The sequence below is a fragment of the Lampris incognitus genome, chromosome 13 (assembly GCF_029633865.1).
Source record: "Lampris incognitus isolate fLamInc1 chromosome 13, fLamInc1.hap2, whole genome shotgun sequence".
In the NCBI taxonomy this organism is placed as follows: Eukaryota; Metazoa; Chordata; class Actinopteri; order Lampriformes; family Lampridae; genus Lampris; species Lampris incognitus.
Window position 1 is genome coordinate 38,087,394 of NC_079223.1, and position 11,249 is coordinate 38,098,642.

The 11,249-nt window shown below is 46.4% G+C and overlaps 1 protein-coding gene across 5 annotated transcripts in view; it reads left to right on the forward strand.

The window, feature by feature from the left end:
* fgfr2 (fibroblast growth factor receptor 2) overlaps window positions 1-10,767 on the forward strand; it is a 53,989-nt gene extending 43,222 nt beyond the window's left edge. For all 5 annotated transcript variants that reach the window (XM_056292337.1, XM_056292338.1, XM_056292334.1 and 2 more), the window contains 5 exons: window positions 633-755; window positions 2,562-2,632; window positions 6,000-6,137; window positions 7,133-7,238; window positions 8,877-10,767. In XM_056292337.1, the coding sequence (XP_056148312.1) occupies window positions 633-755; window positions 2,562-2,632; window positions 6,000-6,137; window positions 7,133-7,238; window positions 8,877-9,041 (603 nt within the window). In that variant the 3' untranslated portion in view covers window positions 9,042-10,767. The remainder of the gene's footprint in view (window positions 1-632; window positions 756-2,561; window positions 2,633-5,999; window positions 6,138-7,132; window positions 7,239-8,876) is intronic.
* Window positions 10,768-11,249: the final 482 nt, after the last annotated feature.

Below are 11,249 nucleotides of genomic sequence, written 5' to 3' on the forward strand. Positions count from 1 at the left end.
TCCCTCTCTCTCTCTGTCTCACTCCCCCTCGCTTGCTCCCTCTCTCTCTCTCTCTCTCTCCCGCTCCTTCCCTCCCTTCCTCTCTCGTGCTCTCTCTCTTTCTCCTCCCCTTTCTCACTCTCTCCCTCTCCTTCCCTCCCTCTCGCTCCCCCCTCTCTCGCTCTCTCTCACTCTCTTTCTCTCTTTCTGTCTGTCCATCCTGGATGGTCAAGGCCAGGATAAGGGTTAATTTTAATTATTATAAAGCAGTGGGAGATCTGGACAAATTCACAACCATGTGGTGTGATAAAGGGGTGCTGTGTTCAGCCATAGAGGATGATCTGGTTTTTGCCGCAGAGCTTGGATAACGGGTCTCACCTGTTTTTTTTTTATGTTTTGAGTTGTTGTTGAATAATTATTTTTGGGATTGTTAAAAGATGCATGTTAAGTGTTTGTTTGTAATTTGACAAATGTTGTTTATATTGTTAAAAAGATATTGAGTCTTTTTTTTTGATAATTCTTTTGTTAAATAAAGACTTGTTTTAAAAATTCAAAATTCTCTCTTTCTGTCTCTGTCGCTCTCTGTCCCTCTCCCTCCCTCTCTCTCTCTCTCTCTCGCCCTCTCTCTCTCTCACACACACTCTCCAAACCAGTGTATACACAGAGACCTGGCTGCCAGAAATGTCTTGGTCACAGAGAGTAACTTCATGAAGATCGCCGACTTTGGCCTGGCAAGGGACGTCCACAATATTGATTACTACAAAAAGACGACCAACGTGAGTCCTAGCTAGTTTGCTTCAAGGGAGTGGCATGTTTTGAAGGGCCCTATTCTCCACCCTTCTTTCCCTTTATTTAATTCCCTCCCTCCCTCTCTCCCTTCATCCATCTCTCTCTCTCTCTCTCTCTCTCTCTCTCTCTCTCTCTCTCTCTCTCTCTCTCTCTCTCTCTCTCTCTCTCTCTCTCTCTCTCTCTCTCTCTCTCTCTCTCTCTCTCTCTCTCTCTCTCTCTCCTCTCCCTCTCCCTCTCCCTCTCCCTCCCTCCCTCCCTCCCTTGGCCGGTGTCTTGGCAAAAGCTGTAGGTTCCCAGGCACCCTGCGAGTGTAATGTTTCTGAAGAGTCTGCCTTGTTTATCCCTCAGTCTCTTGAACCTTTAGGTCCATAGACACTTATACAATTAGCCAGAGCGAGAGAGAGAGAGACAGCAAGAGGGCGAGCGAGAGGGCTTAAACATAATTGACACCCCCCTTAGTGGGCCAGTGGTATCTTTCCCACCACAGAACTGCATCACATGCCTATACTCATTTGGTATGCATGGCTGCCTTTTCATTACACGCACAATCATGCTAAGTCTAGCTGACATCAACAACAATACACGTTGATGCTGATGGTAATGATGATGATGAGGACAATGACAACAGCCACGATGATGATTACTTAACTAAGACTGCTCTGACAAGTATCATGGTTGTAGCGCTGCACTTGTATCTTCATTATGCTCTTTTGGCCTTTTTATTTGCTCGTACTTATTGGACTACTCTTGCCAAAGGTCATATAAAGTAGCCTTATTCTTGCCTATTAACTAGCGTAGCCAAAAATAATGAAATTCCCTCAATGAAAATACAAGGTGTATAAATTTATTAAAATAGCCAGCTCATGGGCATCCGGGTAGCGTAGCGGTCTATTCTGTTGTCTACCAACACGGGGATGGCTAGTTCGAATCCCCGTGTTGCCTCCGGTTTGGTCGGGCATCCCTCCAGACACAATTGGCCGTGCCTGTGGGTGGGAAGCCAGATGTGGGAATGTGTCCTGATAGCTGCACTAGCGCCTCCTATGGTCAGTCAGGGCACCTGTTCAGGGGGGAGGGGGAACTGGGGGGAATAGCGTGATCCTCCCATGCGCTACGTCCCCCTGGCGAAACTCCTCACTGTCAGGTGAAAAGAAGCAGCTGGCGACTCCACATGTATCGCAGTAGGCATGTGGTAGTCTGCAGCCCTCCCCGGATCGGCAAAGGGGGTGGAGCAGCGACCGGGACAGCTCGGAAGAGTGGGGTAATTGGACGGATACAATTGGGGAGAAAAAGGGGGGGATCCAAAAAAAAAAAAAAAAGAAGTGTGGCAGAGTGATGTGCGGTTTTGTTGGGTCCCATCAAGCCCTCATAGAAGATTCTATGAGAGCATTTAATGCTTTATTTCCAAGTAGAAACAAATTGAACCAAGTCTTTCTGATCTACCTCACCGCAACAGAGACGGCGGTATTGACCAGGGTCTGCTTGTCAGCTGTGCTTAGCCACCCACGCTAGTGTTTTAGTGGCACATAGAGATAAACTATGCTTTATCTATGACCTTGTTTATCAGCTCCAGGGTTTAGCAATGTAAATGACCCTCTTCCAAATAAACCTCCAAGTCACCGGGGGGCTTTATTTCCTATACTGCCTGCGATAACGGCATCCCCCAGCAGAGTCTGAATTAAAAACATGCTGATCAGACAAGAATTTAATGATGCCAGGGGTGTTTCAGTGCGTACGTTAAAGTGTGACAGACTGCACCGTTTTGACCTCTGACCTGTGTGTATGTGCGCCCTCAGGGTCGTCTCCCGGTGAAATGGATGGCTCCAGAGGCGCTGTTTGACCGAGTGTACACACACCAGAGTGACGTGTGAGTATTTAATCGGTTTATACCGATTCTCTATTAATTCCGTTGCAATTTCCTATCTCTCCAAAACACTTGGACACATACACACACACACACTCTCAAAGACATGGTTATTGTGGGATACAGCCAGTCTCCTGTAGCAGCAGCGGGTCTCTAAAGGTTGTTTATCAGGGTTAAAAGGCAGGGAGATAGTGAGGTGTTTTGTCGGAGAGCGGTGTGTTGGCGTGGGGGAGCTTTATGGGGGGGGGGAGGGCAGCACTGGCCGGTCTGAGGCAAAAGTGAGGATTTCATGCTAGACTTGCAGCCAATGCTGTGTTACTAATCTGGCCTGCTTCAAAAGCCCAAGAAGGGGCCTGTGCCCACCACCCTCCCTCACCTCACCCGCACTCCACCAGCCCTGCACGGAAGTCTCCCCCCCTCTTAGGCCTTCACACTTGTCTGAACGCAACAATGCTGCGCCTCCGATTCAGGGCCTCATCCCTCTTCTGGCTCCATCCCCACCCCACCCCACCCCACCCCATCACCTCTCCTCATTCACCAACACAGTGAACATTAGGCTCATCCATCGGAGCCAATTTTGTGATCAAAATACGCCCAGCCCCCTTCTTGCTTCCATTCATCTGGTATGGGGAGAGCTGACCTGTCTCACTCTCTTTAAGTTGGAGGCTACTCGTTCTAAAAACAGAGAACAAAGGAATAGCGTCCCTCTCACTCTGGTGTTTGAGTCTTATGCAGTCTGACAGTGCTGTTTGAAGTTTGTGCTCCAGACACAGTCGGCAGAAAGTGTGTGTAGCAATTAGATAAATGCTTATGTCCTGACCCCTGGGAAAGCTCATTTTCCGTGTGTGTGTGTGTGTGTGTGTGTGTGTGTGTGTGTGTGTGTGTGTGTGTGTGTGTGTGTGTGTGTGTGTGTGTGTATGTGTGTGCATGTGGGCCTATGAGTCATACACTGGTCGCACACACACACAACAAGCACCCTCACAATTAAACGATCAGTTTGAGGGGAATGACTCCTTTGTGGGCGTGTGTATGTGTGTATGTGTGTGTGTGTGTGTTTTTTTTAAGGGGGGCTGGGAAGCAATGCCTGCTTTAGTCCTTTGTGCCGTGTTCACTACTAATTACATTTCATCACTCACTTTTAGTAATTGGCTTTTTCAAATAGGGTATAAAGAGAGGAGGGGAGGAGGACTTACACCCAAACCTCACCAGAAACTCCACCGATCTATACATGACATCAGATTAAATGAATACATGCATTCCAATGAAAGCCGCCCTGTGTTGTTTTGACAAATTGTCCCAGAGGACTCGGTGCGAGGTTGTCACAGGCAGGCTTAGTGAGTTAAGGGGAGAGAGTCGTTCTGATGGCATAGGGAAAGTCCACTATGTTCCAGGATGTGGCGATGCGAGGGGTCTAATCCAGTAAGAGGGGCTAGACAGAAGAAGAAGAAAAACAAGCCTTCAGTCTCTCCGCCTCGGCCTCGCTTTTCTTAAATGGCTCGGTAGGGGCTTGAACCCTTGAATGGTTTGCTCCGATTCCCTGATGTTTTCCTATTGATTGGTTCACTGATAATCATATTCATGATTTTTCTCTTTCAATATCACACACATCCAGAGTGTGGCTATGGAAAACCTAAGTGCATGAGATGGGAATGTAATATGAGTCAGATGGACAGGACAGGTAGAAATCAAAATTTACAGAGGGCGTCCAGGTAGCGTGGCGGTCTAGTCCGTTGCCTACCAACGCAGGGGATCGCTGGATCGAGTACCCGTGTTACCTCCGGCTTGGTCGAGCGTCTCTACAGACACAATTGGCCGTGTCTGCGGGTGGGAAGCCAGATGTGGGTATGTGTCCTGATCGCTGCACTAACGCCACCTCTGGTTGGTAGGGGGGCCTGTTTGGGGGTGGGGGGGGGGGGACTGGAGGGAATAATATGATCCTCCCACCCCCTGGCGAAACTCCTCACTGTCAGGTGAAAAGAAGCGGCTGGCGACTCCATGTACCGGGGGAGGCATGTGGTAGTCTGCAGCCCTCCCCGGATCGGCAGAGGGGGTGGAGCAGCGACCGGGACGGCTCGGGAGAGTGGGGTAATTGGCCAGATACAATTTGGGGGCAGGGGAAATGGAGAACCCCCCCCCCCAAAAAAAAAAAAGATATCGAAATTTACTTCGGTAGAAAGAAGTAAAGAAGAGTCTGTATTCTGATTTGAAAAGTACAAAGTGTTGCGTGCAGTGTTGTGTGTTAATTGCGACCACTTCAGGTCAGTGTGTGTACAGTTATCCTGGTTACATAAACACAAACCGTAAAAATAGGATGCCGGGTCAAGAGAGTGACCCTGAGCATGTTTATTTGTGTGTTTGTGGTTGTTAGGTGAGTCAAAGGTGTGTGTGCAGGAGCGCACGTACTTGCACAGAGCACTGGGGTGTGTGTGCAGGCAAATGATGGATACAAAGTGCCCCTGAAAGGAGCAGACGAGTGCTGTCAACAAACACACAGATTTGGACCGAGAGATAAAGCAGAGCACGAACCCAGAGTTGGTTGTGTAAACAGATGGAGAAATTGATAAACCCCCCAATCTGCCTGGCCATGCCTACCAGCCAGCCGCCTTGTGCCGTTAGCATAGCTGTTTGCCTTTTGTGTGTATGTCAGAGAGAGAATGGGTGTTTGTGTAAGTATGCTGTGTGTGCGCACATACACGAGAGTGTTTTGGCATCTCGGTGTGTTATAATACAGCCTTTGTTGCTGACAGAAAAGCATGCATTTGGTGCAAGACTGGTTCATTGGCTGCAGTGCAGAGACAGACTGGTCACACAGCATCTCCGGTTCTTTTTAATATATCCTGCGGGATGACGCTGATGGATATCAGTGGCATGAAGACGTTGATAATTAATGACTGGATTTTGCATAATGAGGAAGTGATTAATAGTTGATAGCGGTCGCTGCGTCCCCCCTCACCGTGTCTCTTTTGTCCACTGTGGGTGTTCTACTGTTTATTTTTGAATGGTGTGACTGGACAATGCCAACCAGTGTGACCGCCCAGTCAAACACAAAAGCCATCTTTGAGACCAGGGCCGAAGGGGTGCTGCCCACCAGTTACCGGCGCGCAGAAAGAGGGCATTGACACCACCACAGCCACATGGTTGTTGCCTCCGTCTCTTGGTTAAGTTGCGGATGATGGAGAAAAGTGCGTCACGGTAATTTTTGCGTTCAGACAGTGACATATTTCTAAGGCAGTGTAGGAATTGTGGCTTTGACTATTTCATTATAAATGAATCCTTTATCAGAGACCACGCTGTGGTGACGGTTTTATTGTAAATCGTAAGATACATGACTTCAATATAAATGCTTAAATGTGTGTTTCTCTCTCGCCAGCTGGTCATTTGGGGTGCTGATGTGGGAGATCTTCACCCTGGGGGGCTCCCCCTACCCGGGCATCCCTGTGGAGGAGCTCTTTAAGCTGCTCAAAGAGGGCCATCGCATGGACAAGCCTGGCAACTGCACCAATGAATTGTAAGTGCCTGAGTTTCTCCATCATCCTTAGGTTTAATATCACATAGAAAGAAACAAGCACAATATCTTGCAAGAAACTGAGCCTTATATTTTATCGCTGTATTTATTAATAATAGATTTTTCGAACCCCTTCAACTTTTTTTTTTTCCTGTACTAACATGAGTCGAGTCCCTTCTTTAAAGGCAGTTCAGTAGCAGTGATGATGAAGATTTAACTGGAGACTTGGAGAACTGTGGGCCCACTTTCCCAGCCAAGCTGCCAGTTTGCTGTTAAAACAGTCATTCTATACATTTTCAGGCTTGTCATGACTCTTAATGCCTTTCTGGACGTTGTCTCCATCAGATCCATGAACCCAGGGCTCAATGTCCTCTCTCTCATGCAGTCTACACAGCTGTCCCTGGCTGCTATCAATGTCCTCATTCACAATAGGCCCTCTCCAGTCAGCGGAGACAATGGCACTGCCCTGGTCCTGCACTGAGAGGGCTGACTGAGAGCCCGGCAGAACCAGACACACTGTCAGTGCACCACACACAAGATAATACTGCATTCAAAGACATCAAAGGACTGGCAGCCATGTTTCTCAGCAGCAAGCCATCAAGAAAGTGAAATTGTGGCCTGCTGTCTCAATTCGCTCTTTTTGATATCAAGTCACCGGGGTCCAGGGAATTCATCATTTCAGCCACTTCTGACTGGCAATTCTTTGAAATTTACGGTGAAAGCCGATGACGAGCTGAATAGTGGTGTCTGGCACTGTACAGCTTGTGTTTGGACAGAGAGAATAATGGCCGCGTCACTTTACTGAGCTATTCATACCGCTCACCTTTGCCTCCACTCTCTCTTTCAAAGTAAAGATTTCAGACAAAACAGACAGACCAACTTTTGTGTAATCAAATTCTCTCTCTCTCTCTCTCTCTCCCTCTCTCTCTCTCTCTCTCTCTCTCTCTCTCTCTCTTCCTCCCTCTCTCTCTCTGTCTTGCACTCACCCTCCTCCATAGGTATATGATGATGAAAGACTGCTGGCATGCCATCTCTTCCCAGAGACCCACCTTTAAGCAGCTAGTGGAAGATCTGGATCGCATCCTCACCCTCAGCACCAATGAGGTGAGAACATATTGGAGTTGTACTTTGTGCTACTACTAGTACTACTATTAGTACTACTACTACTTTTTCTTCTTTTTCTTTTTCTGCTTCATCTTCTCCTTCTTCTTCTTCTCTGTTGTTCACATTTAGCAAAAATCAAGAGTTCTTCTATTTGAAAAAGTTCTTTTGACACATTCATGATTGACCAAAAGAATGTACAGTAAAAACCATACAGCGACTCCTTGGCAAACAGGTTTGGCCATTCTGAACAGCATAATAGGATAATATGATGCGTTCCTATGCAAAGTTACATATTTCTGTTCCAAACCACATCCTTACTCTTTGCAGGGCAAGCTAGGTTCAGCTGCAATATTGCTAAGACCCTGAGAAGCATTAGAAGCAGCGTTGCTGACACATGACCTTAACGGTGACCAGAAAATGGCTGGATGATCTGATCCAGGCTTAACATGGTTGCCACGGCCCAATGAAATTGACCAATCATCACAGCCATGCCTCACTCCCCATAATGGCTTGTGTTTCTTTCCATTCTCCTCCTGTCGTGTGTGATATCCGTGTGCGGAGCTGAAAAGAGGCCGTGGATGGAAATCTGTCAAGGCTCGTCTGCTCTCAGACCAGGACTTCATGTATTTATGCCAAAAAGCTCAACTTTTGAGTTTGAACTTTTGAAATGTAATAAAGCGCCTTTTTCTTGTCTTTTTTCAACTTCTCTCTGCCCCAAACCGCTGGCAGATGTGGAGGTCTTTAGTAATGTGAGACTCCTCCTGTTGAGCTGGGAAAATGGAAGCCAGCACTCATTTTTTCTCAAAAAAACCCAAGAAGTCTTCCTTCTCACAACTAGTCCCAAAAACTGCCATGAAAGTCGAGGGATAGAGGAAAAAAAGGGGTGCCTCAGCCCAGATGAAAAGACCAAAACAACCACAAAATGTTGGACTAAGTCAAAAATTAATAACAGAACTTCTGGGGTTTTCATCTTTCTGCCTTTTTGGGGGGGGGGGGGGACGAGCGCAGAATGCTGCCAGAGAACTGGTCTATTTGTTTAGCAACTTGAAGAAAAAAAAATTTCCAGCCATCCTATGGCGCTGGTGTTAAGTGTTCCACTTTCAGATGTGAAGTTTGTTTGGATTGCTGTAGAGATTGATGTGAAACGGGGCTGTGTGGGATGGGGTGGCATGTCTCTCCCCCGGCATTCTGGTCTCAAACATCCCTTTTCCTCTCTGACTTCCCAAACACACTGAACCACTTTGTAGTGGACCGGGTCCGAGTGAAGGTCTGCCCTGCTATGTACAACCCTAACGCTATGAACTCCCGCCAGCCACCAACCTCTCTGGTCCAATGCACAATTTGTTAACTGTTATCCTTACAAATATTTTTATATGGTATCCGATTTAAGAGTATTTTCCCCAGCGTTCCACCCAGCGTTTAATGAGTCCACCCAAGATGATTTGGTTTGGTTTACAGGAACATCACTATGAAAGTGTTACTTTCTCTCGCTCCCTTTCTTTTCTCTGCAAAGCCCCCGTTCTGCTGCTGTATGTCTCTGCACTTTCTGCATATTCTTGCATGTACTGCATCTCGCTTCTCTCCCATTTTCTCACAATCTGTGTGTGTGTGTGTGTGTGTATGTGTGTGTGTGTGTAGGAGTATCTGGACCTGTGCGCCCCCGCAGAGCAGTATTCTCCGAGTTTCCCCGACACCCGCAGTTCCTGCTCTTCTGGCGACGACTCTGTATTTTCCCATGACCCCCTCCCAGACGAACCCTGCCTCCCCAAGTACCAGCACATCAATGGCGGGGTCAAAACATGAGACCCTCTAACTCATGCTCAGAGGCACCTCCACCTCCCAAACCCCAACTTGTCTACCATACACACACACAAACACACAAACACCGTGCACAGAGACACCTCCTTCCCACCACCCCTCCCCATCAACCAATCTTTCCTGCCCCTCCACTGACCCCTCTGGCTTCTAATGAACTAATGGACCCGGACGGGACTGGACCGGACTGGTGGGAGTGCTGCTGTCGCACCACACTCAGCTCAGACTGACACACACCCACACACACACACAAGAACACAAACCCGCTCCCATGTGTGTTCAAAGGTCTTAAGGTGAGGGCAGGAGGGCAGGGACCCTTGTGAGACTTGTTCCCTCACTGACTCAATGAATTGATGTTCCTAGGGATGCCCGAACCAGACCCCCACCTCCCCCCTCTCTCGACGCCCCCCCAACCACACACACACACACACGTTTACTCTCTTTCTCATGATTTCTACCTAGAGGTTTTTCGGGATCGACAAAGTCACTTATTCCAAGATCCCGTTCCCATTCTGTTGGCTGGCATTCCAAGACTTTTGTTTGTTCCCGGTAGAATGTATGGACCGCTGCGTACTGAAACAAGGGACGAGAAGAGGATGATAAACAAGAAAAGGACTGAGCACAAGCGTTGACTAACAAACCCATAGGAAGAGGAGGAGAGCGCATACAGACACTGCCTCATTTATTTTTTTGGAAAAAATGTTTTGCATTTCTTTTTCCCGTTCTCTCGGTTAGCTTACATAGTTATAACGGAGAAGAAAACGCTATACACAGTATACTGTATAGTGCTGGGTATATTTGTAAATATATTCAAATATGTATAAATATATATTATATATTTACAGTGAATTATTTTTTGTATGGACTCCAGAATAACCCTTACCCCCCACACCTCACCCAGCTCCCCTCTCCTTTTCTCGAGTTTGAGACAGGTGTGCTCGCACCCAGGTTATGTGTCCTATGTTTCTCCACACACACACACACACACACACACACACACACACACTTGTCGCACTCTATCACACACACACACACGCACGCACGCACACACACATACACACACACACTTGTCTCACTCTCTATCAGTAACACAGTTGAGTATTGGCCTTCAGGGACAGAGGTAGCATGTTAATTTATTGACTTTTTTTTTTTTTAAATGAGTAGAAGAGTCTGAAAAAAGGAAGAAAAACAGTACCGAAGAAACTGATGACATTAATGATGCTGATCACACATAAATAATCCATTAAGTTTATGGTAATTTAAGATGATCTTTCAGCAGTAACAGGAAAAAAAAGGTATTTTTAGCGGGTTTGAAAGATCCAGGTTTTGTAAGTTTTATATATGAATGTGAATATTAAGTTAAAATTTAAATACTGTACATTTTATAGCCAGCTAATCCCTTTCTTATGTAGATGATGCGGTTTTTCTATCCAGCCATTTTACTCTTTCTTAGATTTGAATTAGGAAACGAGATGATTTCTGGATATTTATGTACGATCAAAAGAAAAGAAGAGTTTTGGAAACACCCACTAGGAATCTGCTCCCTTCATTTTAGACTAAATATAGAAGCCAGATTTATTTCACACAGTTAAAAGCCGAAAAACAAAGTATTAAAATCATTCAAGTGTTTTTTTTTTTGGTTTTTGGTTGTTTTTCTTTTCTACAGGACCAATTTTAAGATGTCTTTTGCAAGTGTTCACACCACATTTGGGACAATAAATGATGTAAAAAAAAAAAAAGTAGGCCTTTGTCCCCCATGTCTGGATTGGTGTCTTTTACTGGTTGCTCTGATACACCGAGACTTCACGCAAAAGCTCAAAGCTCAGCAAGGACACAAAGAATCCAGATGTCATCAAGTTAGATGCTGGAATTTTACGGCAGTGGCGAAGCATTTTGTTGACGAGCCCGTCGTTGTCATGATGACAGGACAGTACGGGATCAGTCTGACTTCTAGTGGGACAAAGACTCTTTGTTAAGCCATAGGCCCTTTGATTAACTGATTGATTTCCTTGTTTCTCTTATCAGGCCAGCTTTCATCTTAGCAGATTGGATGCTTGATGTATCTGGTAACGTGGACGTTCATCAGAGCTGCTTCGTTAACCAGGTGTGATTGATAACGCCTGCTTCGCCCATGGCTGTATTAAGTAATGGCGGTTTATGCATATCAACCCAAGCAATAACATTACTACATATTTT